Source organism: Scleropages formosus, chromosome 7 (genome assembly GCF_900964775.1).
Source record: "Scleropages formosus chromosome 7, fSclFor1.1, whole genome shotgun sequence".
Lineage (NCBI taxonomy): Eukaryota > Metazoa > Chordata > Actinopteri > Osteoglossiformes > Osteoglossidae > Scleropages > Scleropages formosus.
Window position 1 is genome coordinate 29,550,565 of NC_041812.1, and position 16,307 is coordinate 29,566,871.

Sequence of the window (16,307 nt, forward strand, 5' to 3'; positions counted from 1 at the left end):
CCCCAAAGTGAGAGCTCTCACCACTATGCTGCCCGCAGATACCGTTGATTCATCCTTTCTTGCACGTGTCTGCGCTCCCTACTTGAGCCTGGTTCAGATGAATGTTGAAGATGAGTGCAGATGGGAGCTCAAAGGGTCACGCTCCTACACTCAGGAGCACTCAGCGCTCAACACACAGCAACCCAACCTTTCGACTCCATTAGGGTTCGCAGCACAGGCTGGAGGAGAGCCGCTGCATTCTTTACATTGCCCTCAGTTACACTCATTCATTTCCGTTCAGTCCAAATGCATTTTTAAAACAGACTTTGATGAATATCCGCTGTGACAATGGTATTTTTTAAGAATTTCTTGTGGCTGACAGTTTGAAGAAATGTGAATGTAAATGTAAAATATGCGGTGACAAAAAAGAAGAATTGTAGGACTAATCAACGGACAGTTTCTATCCTCATATATAAGCAATAAAAATATGAACGTGTTAGAGACAAATATTCACGCTGTCCATGTTAAATGTACTGTTGAAACCATATAAGTCACACAGTTTGGGAAGCATCACTGCCCATCTCGATCGCTGCCATTCGCGGTGTAATTTTAATGGAACCAGATGATTTCGCAGACACGTTGACTCAGTGGGTAGCGTTGCTGTCTCACAGCTGCAAGGCCGCGGCTTGTGCGTGTCTGTCTGTATGGAATTTGTGTACGGAGCACATGTTGTGCATTTACCTGTTGCCTGGGTTTCCCCTCCAGATCGAGCAGACTTCACACATTACGCTTCCCCGGGTTTGTGATGGATGACTACAAGTCGGATTAGACCAGATTTAATTTGCGTTATTTTTAAATGTAATATTTGCAATGTAGGGTAGAGGTGTTGACGCCCGGCCTTGCGGTAGAGAGAAGAACGATTGAATGTGCGCTCTTACGAAACCTTTCTGTTATGTTTTCAGGTACGTGTGAAATGAGAAGTTGTGGACCTTCAAGACCAGGAGTGCGCACCGTTGATACGGTGCATTGAAAACAAAAAATGAAATGCTGATATACGGTATGCATGCGTCTAGAGAGCTCCATTTTCAATACACACACACATATTGTCTGAACCGCTTGTCCCATACGGGGTTGGGGAGGGAGTTGGAGCCTAGCCTGGCAACATAGGGTGTGAGGCTGGAGGGGACACACCCAGGACAGGATGCCAGTCCATTGCAAGGCACCCCAAGCAGGACTCGAACCCCAGATCTACCGGAGAGCAGGACCCAGTCCATCCCACTGCGCCACTGTGCGCCCCCCCCCCCGTTTTTATTAGCAGGTGGTTATGTGATATCAAACTGGAAATGACTGTGGCTGTTTCTCTAGGACTGTTTATTATCTCAGTGCACCAGGATCTCTGTTGACACATAATAATCTGACCCAACTAACATCGCTCCCTTTTCAGGCACAAGGTGTGTGTGTGTGTGCGCGCATGTATTCTAACGATCAACCTGGTTTGCCTTGATAAGGATCGCAGGCTGTGTGTGAATGACAAACTCCTGACACACACGGAAGCCGGAGGAGAAATGAGCACAGACGGAGCCATTGAAATATCGGACTACATCGATTGCTATCGCAAGTCCTAGATTACACCTGCTGGGGAGTATTACACAGCAGGGCTTTGTGCGCTGTTGCACAGCCACGCCGAGGAGCATGAGGTGTCTGTTACCTCCGACAGAGTTGTCTTTTGTGACCCGACTAACTTCCTTTCCCCTACCTGCGTTATTTACTGCTCCCGTGCACCAAGAAATGGTAAACTGACTGTATTATTTCGGAGGCTGTTATACATCTGCGGATCACGAGTTCACGTTGTTAAGATGAAAATGGGGCCACCATAAACGTAACATGTCGGTGAAAGCAAACGCTCATTTGGTTCGACAAAATTATGAACACGTTTGTCTTGCCGTGTGCGTCTTTCGTGGTCCGCAGTTCATTATAGTGCGATCGTTTTCCCCGAGGGAATGGATGAGTTTCCACAATGCTGCTGTATAATTAAACTGAAAACAAATCAGACGTCTTCGCGTTCGTAAGAATGAGGACGCTGCTCTGGGCTCTCGCATTATTGCTACCGGTCATATCCCTTTAGGCAAATGAGCACTTTACCTGTTCGTTGTATTTGTTGTATAATGCATTCTTGAGGATTATGTAACAGAATGTCACTGGCAGGTGTAAAAGGAAATTGGTAGGAGATCAAGGTCACCAAAGCTTCAGGGAAATAGCTGATTGAATTTCTGAGAAAACTAGAACAAAATATGCACCCGAATACCATATCCCCCATCCAGGGCATATTTCACGGAGTGTCTGCGTTTAACATGGAACCACCTGAGTGATTACTGGTTACAGCAAGTAGGCCAGAAAGGCACAAAGGCAAACAGACAACTTGCTGGTGTTTGGAAAGTAAACACAGCCAGATGCTGCTGTGGAGGATGCCTTGATAATTAGTTGATTTATTTACAGGCCATTATTATATGCTTTGTTATTAAGTCAAATGAGAGAAGGCAGGGGGCAGCCGGCACCATAGTGGTTTGCGCTGCTGCCTTTGGGTTCAAAGGTCAGGGGTTCAATCTCTGCCTCCGGCAGCCTTGCGTAAGGTATGTACCGTAAGCTGCTCTAGTAAAATTATTTGCTTTTAAGTTGCTTCGGAGAGAAGTGTCAGCTATACAGATAAATGTAAGTCATATTTATCTGACACCCTTAATTGCGGCAACACGACAGTCTAGATACAGACGCACACATGCTTTTAGGATTCTGATGTGTAAATCAAATCGTTATAAAAGTTCTTTTGTGCTAACTGCGGTTAAATTATTGAATAGAGAATTCCAAAACTGAGATTTTAGATTGGTATACAGTAGGTTTTTAATGTATTTTGATTGTTGCTTTATTTATTATTTTATTGCATGTTATGGTACGTATAAGGGGGTGGGTTGGTCCAGGTCCTGCTCTTCGGTGGGTCTGGGGTTCTTGTCCCACTTATGGTGCCTTGCGACAGGCTGGCGTCCCGTCCTGGGTGTGTCCCCTCCCCTCCAGCCTTACGCCCTGTGTGCCGGGTTAGGCTCCGGTTCCCCGTGCCCCGTCTGGGGCAAGCAGGTTCAGGTGGGCCTTGCTCAGGGTTCCTCTATCCACCCATGGTATGTATTGTTTTATATGAGTCCAGTGTCGTGCACTGGCCGTGTCATGGTTGTCCAAGACAAATTTCCCAGAAATGGGACAATAAAGTATATTCTATTCTATTCTATTCTGTTCTATTCTGTGGAAGTGACATTCCTCCTCAATCCACTTGAAACGCATATCTTTTCGACTGTGGGAGGAAACCCATGTGAACGTGGGGAGAAAATGCAAACTCTGCTCAGACTGACTCGCACTCAAACTCAAGTCTAGGCCCACAGCCCGGGAGCTGTGAGGCATCGGCGCTGCCTGCTGCACCGCCATGTTGCTTTACTTACGTTTGTGTTGTTTCTCACGATAAATGGCAAAGGGCCCATTCACTATAATAAAGTCTACAGTCCTGTGGGAAAAAATACATGTGAGAAAAATTTATGGTACTTCCGATATAGATCCATAATTTATGTAGCGCAGGACAAAACAAGCAACAGTTTGCTTGTAATTAAAAAAAAAAAAAAAAAAACGCTGTTGCAAAGAAATCAGAGTGGGAGCCACGCAATATTTCCAGGACAGTAACATTGCCCCCTGTGAAGATCAAGGATGACTGTGAAACCTCACTTTCATGACTAAGATCTTCTAATTGAGAAAGCATGCAAGGCTAAAGACATACAAATATTGCAACTTTAAAAAAAATCTCCAGTGTCTGGTTTTATCTGCCTTTGCTTAGTACTGGAGCTCAGAGATTGAGGGGGGGGAAGAAGCAAACAGATGCACGACGAATCAAGTACATATTCAGCCTCGTGCTCATTACGGTCCTACGGCAATTTTATGAGAGGAACACGTTTGGAGAGTTGGGTTAGAGCTGATTCAGAGGTTTAGTGTCATGGTTTGGCTGAACATGGAGCGCCAGCACTACTTCCAAGAGGCACCCAGTTAACGTCTACAGTTAAACTGATTGTCTTTATTGTGAATATTTCTCTTCTTTGCTTTTGAGTTAGTGGGGGTGCGGTCCTCCTCTCCGGTGGGTCTGGGGTTCGAGTCCCGCTTGGGGTGCCTTGCGACAGACTGGCGTCTTGTCCTGGGTGTGTCCCCTCCTCCTCCGGCCTTACGCTCTGTGTTGCTGGGTAGGCTCCGGTTCCCCGGGACCCCGTATGGGACAAGCGGTTCTGAAAGTGTGTGTGTGCCTGCCTTTGAGTTGCAAAGTAACCATTTCAAGGCAGTTCTTCAATAACATTTAGGAGAGAGAGAGAGAGAGAGTGTGTTTTCATGGGAGATCTCCTGGCTGAAACTTTCCGATGTGATGGAGATGCCGCATGTTTGTGTTACCAGAACATTGCATCATTCATGATTAAATGCACTGGAGAGGTCCCAGGCCCTTTAAGTAATTAAGTTATGCTCACAATAAACTATCAATAAAAAAAAAACAGTAAAAACAAGGAAATAGCTCTTTCCTCTCAAACAAGCCCAGCAGGTTATGGTATTCGCATGAAAGCTAGCAGACAGATGGATGCTAATTTAATTAGATTTTATTGCCTTTGACAGAAGACGCTCCTTGTCAATGTGGAGATTGCATAGAGAATGGTTTTTTCGACAGTCCAGAATTGGTTTTATGAACCATGACAAAGGAATGGGAAATTCCTGAAGATTATTTCTGCATTTTTGGAGCAGTAAAACCAGTTGAATAACCAAGTCTCTTTTCCATGTAACTCTATCTTCAGAACGAAGAAATCCTATTCTTTAACTAGAAGGGGTGTGTTCATATATATTAGTATAGAGAACAGCCAAAGGATTATCCTCCCCAGCAGTTTTGCTTTCAGTTGTTGATATTTCATGATGATTAAAATCTTTTGATTTACATTACATTTACTTAGCCGATGCGTTTTTCCAGAGTGAGTCACAGTGTAAAGCTGCTTATGATTTCCTCATTTATACAACTGGGTAATTTCAACTGGAGCATCTCAGGATAAGTATAACTAAGTATTGATCAAGAATACGAAAATAGGGCAGGCTTTTCAACATGGATACTTGGAGCTCAAAGTAGCTCTAACCGCTGTACTACCTGCTGGCCCACTACTGGCGTTCTTGCAGTATAAGTTAGTGCCATCATTCTGCCCTCTGTAACTAGTACCATCTCATACGTGCAACATTCAGCGTTGTGCGGTAAAAGACAAAATAAGGCATACATACAAATTTGTATTAAAAATGGCCAAAGTATTAAAAACGTTGAGCTCAGTCAAGTGGATGTGTATTTTAGTAAATACAGTATCTCAAGCAGATTAAACACATACATTGTTCTAATACAGAAAAGCTGTCCAAAATACTTAGGTCAAGGGTCATTATTTTAAATGCTTCCAAAATAAAATAGTGTCCGTAACTTCTACATACGCATGTTTCCCAGTCTATAATTACTGTAATTATAAAACTTGACAAGATAAACTGGCACAGGTCAGTAAGTGAAGAAACATAAGCATCCCAGTGCTACAACTGGGAGAGGTGATGAAGGAGTTTGTCAGGTAACACCTCTAAAGATAGATGTTCACTGACTGACCACATGCTCAGGTGTTGTCTTCGGCGATACGATGTACTCTTTTCTTTTCAGGCCAGCCCTGCCAGGGACCGGTGACACCCAGCAAGGACTGCAGCTACAGGATGGACAGGATGGACAAGATGGAGATTGAGCCCCACAGTAATTCTGAATTCTGCAGAAGAGACGATGTCTCTGAAGCTGGTAGTTTTTTTTTGGGGGCTAAGTAAGACCGTGGACTGAACATATGCTGACATAAAACAAATGTAATAATTTCTTGTGGATGTAAAGTACGTTATGAAGGTTAGGGTACAGTAGAGGTTAGCGTTAGGGTTAGGAGACAGTAGAGGTTAGGATTAGGGTTAGGAGACAGAGGTTAGGGTTAGGACACAGCAGAGGGTAGCGTTTGGGTTAGGAGACAGTAGAAGTTAGGGTTAGTGTTAGGAGACAGAGTAGGGGTGATTCCGACCTGGTCTCAAAAAAGCAAGGGCAACATTGGCAATAGTTCTCATTTCATCCCTGCTTGCTGCTCCAGTTTTTGCCCTTGGAAACTTAGAAATGCATAACTACTGATTAAAAAAATGTGCATTGTTGATACAGTATCTATGGCAATTCGGTTTTATTAGTAAAGAAAAACACTTTCATGGATTTTTAAAGTTGACAAGTAATGTGACAATTATTACGAGGCGAAGCATGCGCACTAGACTTAAGAAGTACTGTGACTTTAAGTGAGAAATGGGCGGGGCTTCCGAGAGACCGAAGAAACGAAAAGAAGGCGGAGCTTATATAAATATTAATCATCTCATTTGTTTCTAAGAGACAATCTGTAGCCGAATGTGACAGAATTGATAGACCCCTGAGGAAGAAACCTTACCGCCGCATAGAAAGAGCGAAATAGTATGATAATAATAACGGAAAGGCAAACGTAATCCATGTTAATGCAATTTCTATAGTATGTTCACCGCGTTTTAAAAGTCGTCTCGCGACGGACTAGGGGGGGAGCGCGCGCCGCGAGCGCGACACTGAATGACATTTTTCCAGAAGAAATTAAAAAAAAACCTCATATTTTAGGTGGTTTTCACGTGGATGACATAAGCTCGAAGCCGTGATGGAAGGCATCGTGGACAGTTTCACAGCGGAGAAACTTTTCCCGAATCCCAACCTGTTGGACCTGGAGGATTTGAATGAGTCTGATTTCCTCACCAATGTGGTACGTTATTATGTAACTCTATCTTGTGGAATCACGGATCGTGGATTTTCTGCCGCGATTAGTCAGGAGGCGCGTGCGCTCCGCGTGGTGGTGGTGGAACGGTCTTTTTTTCTCGTTTTTGGAAAGCAAGTGAAGTGTCAGTGAATGATGGACACTTAGTCCGTTCGTCCTTTGCTAGTTGTTCATTGCTGTCATTTCCGCGCATGTTATACATTCTTTTGACTTGGTGTAAAAAAAAGCGAAAAACTGAAAAATGATCCAAATGCTTCGTCTTACCCCGTGGACTTAGTCTAAGAGAAGACTTGTGTGAAATACTAGCGTGTGCTTGTTATTTCAATGAAATACGCATTTTTGACATGATCCTGAGACAAACTGTGTCTCTAACGGCTAATAATAATAATAATAATAATAATAATAATAATAATAGTAAAAAGTCTGTAATACTGGCACTGTGGTTTTCCACACCTCCACTGTGTGCCCCCACCCCCTGTCATGATTCCAGGAAAAAACATCCATGGAAAGTCATGGAAAAGACGTGGAAACAATTTGGAAAGGACTTGAGATGCTCTCCATACCAAAAGAATGGCAACAGAGTCTCTTCGCTCATATTTCAGGGCTAATCTATCTGAATCGGCTAACCCCGACCCTAACTTTCATCTGAACCCTTTCATGACATGTAAGAAGAAGTTTACCTCAGTCCGCTAAACCAAACCCTGACCCTCGTGGTAAGGCACACCTTTGAAGAACTGGTGTACCTCGGTTGGCTAACCCTAACCCTAACCTCGGTTGGCTAACCCTAACCCTAACCCTGCTGGGCAGTACTCGGAGATCAATAAACTTGACATTAACTTAAGTGTCTCAGCCTCTCGGTTCCATAATAGACCATATGTCCAACAACTCAGAAGCCCCTTGGTACTTCTGCCCATAAGCGGGTATTTTAGGCCTGCTCTCAAAGGCTCTCTTGTGGCTCGGGTTGGGCCGAGAGAATGGTCTGCATGTTTGAATCCATTCACTTGGGCTCTATGGCTGGAGCCACTGTTCTTTTTGGGGTGTTAGACTGAAGGCAGTTTGTGTGCTCTGAGGCCTCCGCACCTCGGAGCGGCCCATACTGGCCATGTGCAGAGAATCAGAAAGTCGGGCAGCATCTGTGAAAGGACGCTTTTGTGCGTTTACGGGGTACTACAGGGCCTTTAAATGTGTTTGTAACTCTCTGAATGAAAATACATATGTAGCGGCGGTCATTTTTCCCTGCTGGTGAAGGATTAAATATGGGGTGGCAGTGCAGTGTTTTACCTCATAAAATTTTAACTGTGGCACTTGTCATTTATAGGTTGGTATTAAGTAGGATTTCTGGTTTTGGCTTGTGACGTTGGCCTACGTTTCAGCTCGTGCATCAGTAAACCTTGACATGGAGGAAGTGGTTCAAGGTTGCTCGCAGCTAAGGTGAGAAGGAGATGATCCATCCTGCAAAGTGTGATTAAGGCTCCCGCTAAGACGTCTACATAAAATGAAGCCCGGATTGATGACTGTTCCATCGAGAGCCTCTCCCTAGGATTTAATGCTGTTGTCTGGGCTAACGATGCAATATCACGGAGTATTCTTTTCACCAAAGTCACATCTGTCACTCACGCCACTCCTCAGCCTTTACCTGTTTTTCAGGCTCATCTCCACTTCTGACAAAGGTGGACGTTCCTTGAAGATCATTCTGGGGAACATGACGTACATTTAAATGCAGGAATTGTTTCTGACTGGTTACAGGACAGTCATCCCGTGAGCATGACACTCAAACCGTTGTGTATCGCTATCAAAAATTATAATTATTATTTTAGTGCTCACTGTCTAAATGGCTTCTACAAAGACAGCTAAGATAAGTTGATTCACTGTGGAATAATACCTGTTCAGTAACTGATGCCCTTTAATGATCCTTTTCTGTAACTGACATTAGCAGGAACTTCCAGAGAAAGTGGCGATAGAAGTCTTTGTACAGTGAGGGCTTGGCTGTGAGAATTTCGCAAATTAGCCCCTACCTGCACAGCCAGCTGCTGCCTTCAACTTGCTTATTTGTCAACTAAATATTTGACAGTTGGACCAAGTTTAAGGAAGCTGTCGCTTTTTCGTGAAAATGGGGAAAAACCTATTGCCAAACTGGAGAAACTTGCACATCGACATTCAGATTGACAGACTGCTTTATATCTTGCTCACATCTTTTGCTAAGTTAATTAAGAATTAATAGTCATTACGCAACAGTGCAAGGAAGGTCATTCAGCACTGGCTGGTTACATTTGCCAAGGAGGGTTTTGTTTTAAGGGGTGAGAGGTGACATAATTCTTCCCCTTGGAATAGTCCCCCCCAAAAATTGCTGTTGTTGGACATGAGCCAGCAGAAAGGAGTGTCAAATTAAGTTTATTTTTAATGGCCTGAAGCATATAGAAGAAGAGCATTGAGTTGGGTGTGGGGCGACACACATGGCATAGTCTACTCAGGGCTGAGACGACTCCCTCGGTTTGGTGGACAATCTGGAAGGTTACTTTAGCACACCTCATTTGAAAGACATTAGGTGTCCTTCGATGGCTTAGATGGTTGGAATGGATTCACAAATCTGCCCGTCTTGCTCCCTGGCTCCTCACAGCTATTTTCGTTAATACTCCTGCTGGCAACTGTTGCTGTCAGATGGGTTCTGTTGTGCTGCACCTTTCTTCTATTAACTGGGCCTGGTGCTGTTCCATTAAAGGTGATGGATGCTGCGCTCACTGGAAGTGCACTGAAAGTCCTACACGACACTGGCGCGCCCCGATGCACAGGTTCAAGGGATCGGTTGCCTTTTAGAAGCCATTCATCTGGCTTGGCCTCTTGCCGTCTGCATGCCGTTTCCATGCACTTGCAAAACAGGAGGTATTAAAAACATTTTAAAGGGAGTCGCCGGTAATTCATGGCAACAAAAAAGTACAAAAGGTGGCTATTTAAGGTGTGTTCTTAACGACGCTGTTATTCATTCCAGCCACACACGTGTGTATTTCCTTGTAGAGATCCACAAATGTACACACGCAAGGAATCGTGCAGTTTACTGTACTCCGAACCTGGACTGTTGCCAGCCAGTATGTGTTGTCTGAGGTCCATCAATATTTTTTCCCTGCCTCTGTGTGTTTTTAAATGCACCCACCGCAGGCTGGGAGGCTTTCTTTACGGCTCTTGCATGTTTCACAGTAACCACACATCACACACGTGACTGTGTGTGTTCCCCACAGTGTGATTATATGGTACACAGTGTTTAAAAGACTTGCAATGATTAGGAGTTGCACACTATGCTGTTTAGACTGTAGGGTCTCAACGTAGGTGACAGATGGCCAGCAAATTTATTACAGCTACAGGCGGTAGTTTTTTTTCTTTTTTTTTTTTTTTTTTTAAATAGGGAGAGTTAGGACTAAATTATTTTGAATGAAGTAAAATCCAGTGAAAATACTTTAGATCTTGGTGGTCCTTTTGCTGTTTGTTTTTTGGAGCTGTACTGTCTCACCGCACACATCCAGCCTCTTATGTGAAGCAGAGGACAGTAAAAAAAAAAAAAATCACTTTGCCTAACTACGCGTAGCTTCAGCATTTACCTGGCCTTAACCTCCCAAAATGGTATGAAAGCGTTTATCGGCTTGGCTCAGATATTTTTGGAAAGCTTAGTTGAAGCAGTCATTTTCAGCAGTCGCCACTTGTTATATCTTCATTGGTTTTTTTGCTTTTTTTGTGTTATTTCACGGGTACAGGTTTTCTCTTTGGATATTATTTTACAGGCAAATGCCATCCGAAGAGTGTTCTGAAAGGGAAGAATGGCTAAGGAACAGGAGCTGGAAGGGATAGGTAGCCTGCAGGTAGATTGAGAGGGGGGAGATATCCCAGCGTGCACTGCTCTACACTGGAGACCATCCCAGGAATGCAACCGTTGCCCTGACATCCCGCCCAGCGGATTTATGCCTTCTTGTAGATGACCCAGCACTTGCATTCACTAAAAAAACTTTTTTCTTTTTCTAAAAATAAAAACAGTCTTTGTTTCATCGTTTTCTGTTTGTGTTAACGTACGTTACTGTGACTAAACTTCAAGGCTGTGCTAAGTAGTAAAGGAAGTTAATATCTCTATGAGAATGAAGCGGATACTTCGGCGTGAATAGGAGGGGACCGGAGGAAGGTTTTAAAGGGCTTGCCTGAGTGGATGCTCAGTCTCCAAATCAGTTCAGCATGTGAGTGAGCCTGTGGCCCAAACGAGTTTCCTCATATCAAACTGCGACCAGAAAAAAGCAAGCAAATCTGGAGCACATTGTTAGGATGGAGTCGTGGAAATGAGCACGTGAAGCTGAGATGTGACTTCAGTGCCAGGCTCACTGGGCAAAGTTGAGCTTTATAAGCCTCAGGACCCTAAGAGCTTTGGGTCAATAGGAAAGTATGTGTACCGTTTTCCATATGGACGGTCTATATGGCACTCTCTGTGTTCCATGTCAACGGGCCTTATTCCACAGTCCATATTCTACACTTCATATGAACAGTTCCATATTCCAAATGATGGACATTTACGCCCCGCATTTTTCAGCCAACGTGCCCATCGTTTGGTCACCCGTCAGTGTAAACGTGCTGTGTTTGAGTCCCTGACACTTTTGCTTTGGATTATGCAAAATCGTACTGGTTATTTTCTATTTCAAGCTCTCTCTGAGGAAACTTGGTGCTGCAGCATATTGTTTTCCTCTGGATATGTTATCATGGAATATTTGCACGCTGCAAATATAGTACAGAGTTCAGTTTAATCTCCTGAAGATGAATAGGAGTAACGGTGTCATACCCATGTAATACTAAAGAACAAGGACTGCGTCAATAAAAACAGAGCATTTTTTCTAAATGAATGGCACCTCATAAGGTCAGTGTTGTATGGAAAGGTTTCACGCTGTAGCAAATATCTTTTAAAAACTGCTCTGTAATGGGATGAAAGTTTTTGACTAAAATAAGTGGCCATACCATGTATCACAAGGGTAAGCCATGTAAATACTGCCTTTCAGCAGCATGTCCCCGTTAACCCGTATGGCGAACCACAGTACCATGGTGTCCGGCCTGTCATTGTCTGATTGTCGCTTTCCATCTGACACTCCCTAAGCACTGGGGGTAAATTACAGGTCACAGAATTGACTATGGCGTACAAGACAGAGGGTGGAGAAGGAGCACCGCCACGGACTCAGATGTCCGGCCTTTGTGGGTCTTTGGCCGAGGAAGGGGTCTTTGCTACAATGGAAGTGGCACAAAACCTGCCGGAGGATGGTGGCAACGACATCAGAACTTCATCCGCTGAAAGAAGATCGTTGAGTTGAGCACGAGGGAGAGGAGCAAGAAGAAACAAAAAAAAAAAAATTATACAAGTTTAGCTTGAGTTCCAAGCGGTGAAATTGCACCCTTGCGACCACAAGCAGCTATGAGTGGTGTCTGCATGATGGAAGAGACAGGAGCACCAACGGGTTCGAGATGCGCTGACGGTCAACCATACCCATAAAAGTCTCAGCAACTGGACATATTCCTGTCACGAATTATAGTTTTGGCAAGGCACTGCTTGAATGATCTGCAGCTGAGCGTGGTAGATCCAGCCCCTGTTTGGGGAATTGCAGTGTTTTATTGTTAAAATCTGTAGTTTATTGCCTTGTAGTAGCATGATTATTATGATGGCTCCTTGAATCTTTGGTCTGCTTTGAACATGTCCTTTCTTCACTGAGTGGTTGATTTGCTTCACCGGCCCATATTTATACACAGACGGGCAGGAACGGCATCTACGAAGAACTGCACTGGGAGGCAAAAAATGAGAAAGTATCTTCAGCCTCTATCTCTTGCCCCTCAGGGTGCGAGATGTCGAGTTCAGCCTGGTGCGCTGCAGCCATGGCAGGGTTGAGGAGCAACATCAGGTCACATGTGGCTCAGGTTGCGCGTGCAGCAGCACCTCGGGCTACGTCTTTTGTCCCAAACCACAGATGGAGAATATCGGTGTCAGAAGTAGCCCTAAAAGTCACGCCATACGCAAAGTCACATTGACACAAAGTGAATTTTTCGTTCAGATGCTGTACAGGGTTACCCCTCTCCATCAGTATCCGTGATGTCCAAGTGTTTCTTTCTTTCTTTAGGCTTTCTTAAGAAGTACAGAGCATACAACCAAAGAAATTTCCTCATATGCCATCTCTTTGTTTTTCTTATATTCTAAGCATATTAAAAAGTTTTACCCAAACGTGAAGCACCGTTAGTCTTGAATGTGCATGGGATAGAACTGTGCGCACAGCAGTGTCCCATTTTTTAAAAACGGGGAAAAAATACTTTTTTTCTTTTTTTTTTACTTTTGCGGAAATACGAGCTAAGATATTTACTTTTTCAAAGTGAAGATGCTGATATGCTCTGCTTTTTGTTGTTTTACTTATGGTGTTTCGAAAACAAAACTATAAAAATATAAAGCAACTCGGCAGGATCTTAACTGTAAAAATATGGGGAAAACACAGATTTCTTTTATTTCCAGTTTTAGGCAAATGAGAGACATTATAGCCATTAATGGGCAGTACCTTTTTTTTTTTTTTAACAATAGTAGTACTAAACCTTAGTGTTTCCACCAGAAAGCCACTTTGCACAGCTGTAAATAGTGGTGGCCTCCTCCATGCTAACCTTGCACTCCAGTTTGCTCACGTGCCGCTGCTCAAAAGGCCGGCTAATTTGCATGATCCGCTTTCATTGGTCGGAATGGAGCCTGGCTGATTGGAAGAATGCCCCATTTTTTTCTGCAGGAGTCTCACACACTCTGTCTCACACACACACACACACACGCAAACACACACAGTCATGTGGAAACACACACAGCTGAAATGTTGCTTCAGTTTATTTGACTTTGTTTTTAAAACCCTAGAAATTCCTGCCATGTGGGGACCATGCGTGATTTTATTTTTTATTTTTTAAGGTTTCAATGCAGGACAAAACAGCCTTAACTAAGTAACCAGCATATTGTGTCTGAAGTGGCATTATCGGGAAGCAAAATTAAAGGACGGAATATTTTCAGCTTTAAATGCAAACAGACAGCCTGGTATTATTTGATTGGAAGCACTCGGGTGGTGATTCAACTGCGTAAAGACGTTTCCATTGTAAACAAGGGTTCATTTTTATAAATTGTCGTCTTTGCCTTCTTTTGGAATGTATGTCAAGCGTTTGATTTATATGATGCATTGAAAATATAGTTTCCATCCGTTCGAGAAAAAGCAGCAGCATTTCTACTTTTGAAATTTGGAGGTGAAGGGTAGCCAGCGGAAGTCTTAAGTCTCCCAGCTGTATGATAAATCTGACATGAAAAAATGCCCAAATACCACAGGGTGAATTATAGTATCCTAATATGCTTAAAATGTTTTTAATATGAACTCTTTAAAAGGTCCTTTATTGTAAACAGTATCTTGGATGACGGCTCCAGGGTAAATTGGAGGTGAACTTTCGAATTCGTATCTCAGGGTTATATAAGTCTGCACTGACTTCCTAAGCAACTCAAATGGTAATGAGGATGTTGCCAACATGTGCCTTTGGTAAAATCCTCCATGCCCTTAATGAGAAACTCTTGAGGAGATCAAGACTTAGTAAAGACAGGCTTTAATTGCACACATGTTAAAAAAAATCCTACCCGCTTAATTCAACGGCACGCTTCTGCTGCCGTGCCAGAGGCTGCTTCAACCTGGGGGGCAATTCTAATACAAGTTTCCACGAGTAGGAGTCGGGCCCTGCTCCCCGCCACCAGGGCGCTTGCTTCCATTGCACAGGTAGCGGTGCCAGGCCATCCACCTTGGCCTCGCTGGCTGTATGCACTGCATGTACTTGTGCCAGAGAAACAGCTGGCGAACTGGTGGTTTCCTCCCCAACCCTTCCCCCAAAGCAGAGAGCTAATGCTTTTTTTACCCAACTGCCTTGACTCCGCACTCTGATTTTGATCTGTGTCCCCCCGCATGTCCCCCGCCAACTCTTCTGCTCCTGTTTGCTTCATAGCCTCAGGTAACTGCCATGTCCAATACCCTCAGTGGCATTTTAGAAGCACACTTTGTGTTATCCCGATACATGTATTGAGTTACTCCCACTTAATTATTTTAAGTGTGTGTTGAGAGTACAGTCAAGGCAAATTATAGGGGATCTCCGCTCTAACAGTTTTTTTTTTCTGTTATAACAATACAAAAATGCAGTAAAGCCTTCAGTGACATTCGTGATTTGAGCCAAGGACTTTTTTATTATGGAAATTTCGGAATATTTCATTCGCGCTTACGTGGAAGGGGAAAATTGTTACACTTCAACCACTTTATATACATTTCCCTCCTAGCCTGGAAGATTTACCTAGAAGACGAAACGGCAGTATTACGTATGCTAATTCCAGAAACCTTAAAGAAGGAGTGATGCACAGATGGATAGACACAACCTCTTGATTTATTGGTAGAAAGAGGCTAGTTATAATTTTGTTCATTGTTGCATTGCAGGAAAATTGTGTTGAGCAGCCCTTTCGTATCACTGTGTATCTCTCTCCACATTATTTCTTGTTTTGCTGCAGTCTTCTGCAAGGGAAATACCTTGATCAAGGAGGAGGCGAGATCTGAACCCAAGTTTTTTGGGTATAGGGTGATGACTCTGTTCATTATGCCAAGTGCTTCCCCCAAAACTACATATCTTTACACCCTTGTTGACTTTCCTGTGAAATCCTACCCTATCTATACAAATTTAAATCAGTGTCTCAGAAAACCCGAGGGCTCCTCATTTTAAGGAACAAGATCTAGCGGTGTTTCTATTACTAGTACATGCTAGTACATTCCGCCATGGGTGGAGCTAGCAAACCCTACTATTTACCAATTAAATATGCACATTTTAGCAACACGTGCCTGTTCGAGTGTCTGTAATGGTGACCAAAACTGTATAACAGTTTTTTTTTTTGTGTTTATTGATTAGCAACATGAATGACTGTCTTCCAAATGATTCCTGGCCTTTTGACTTAACTTCCAAATTTTAAGAATCTGGATTTATGAAGGAGTCTGGCAATAGTAATAACATCAGTGAAGCATTTGATCAGAACAAATGTTATAAACAAATGAGCACATTGCAGCCAATTCCAGGGATGTGTGAGCGTGAATAGAAAACTTGAAAGAACATTAAAGAACAGTGTCACGCTTCTGAAACAATATTTTCAGTTTTCTGTATATTGGTTATTTGGGATTTTCTGCCTTCTTGAGTAAAATATAAAGTTCTTTTTTACAGCTTGCATGGAAAAAATGTCCTGCATGGGAAAAACTGCTTGTATTGGACACTGTCAATATTGTCCAGGAAGGATGGAGAAATTAAACAGATTATATTTTCATGAAGGATACAGTGAAATGTGTCTCCGGGAATCATGGGGTGGAACCAGGAGGTACTGCGTCATGGGTCCCAAGGAAATTGGCAAGATTT

General features: G+C 43.3%; 1 protein-coding gene across 1 annotated transcript in view; it reads left to right on the forward strand.

Annotated features, from left to right (window-relative positions):
• The first annotated feature begins 6,437 nt into the window (after nt 1–6,437).
• Nucleotides 6,438–16,307, forward strand: part of LOC108929030 (cyclic AMP-responsive element-binding protein 3-like protein 1) — a 30,769-nt gene continuing 20,899 nt past the window's right edge. The window contains exon 1 of the mRNA XM_018743318.2: nt 6,438–6,854. Coding sequence (XP_018598834.1) covers nt 6,753–6,854 — 102 coding nt within the window. The 5' untranslated portion in view covers nt 6,438–6,752. The remainder of the gene's footprint in view (nt 6,855–16,307) is intronic.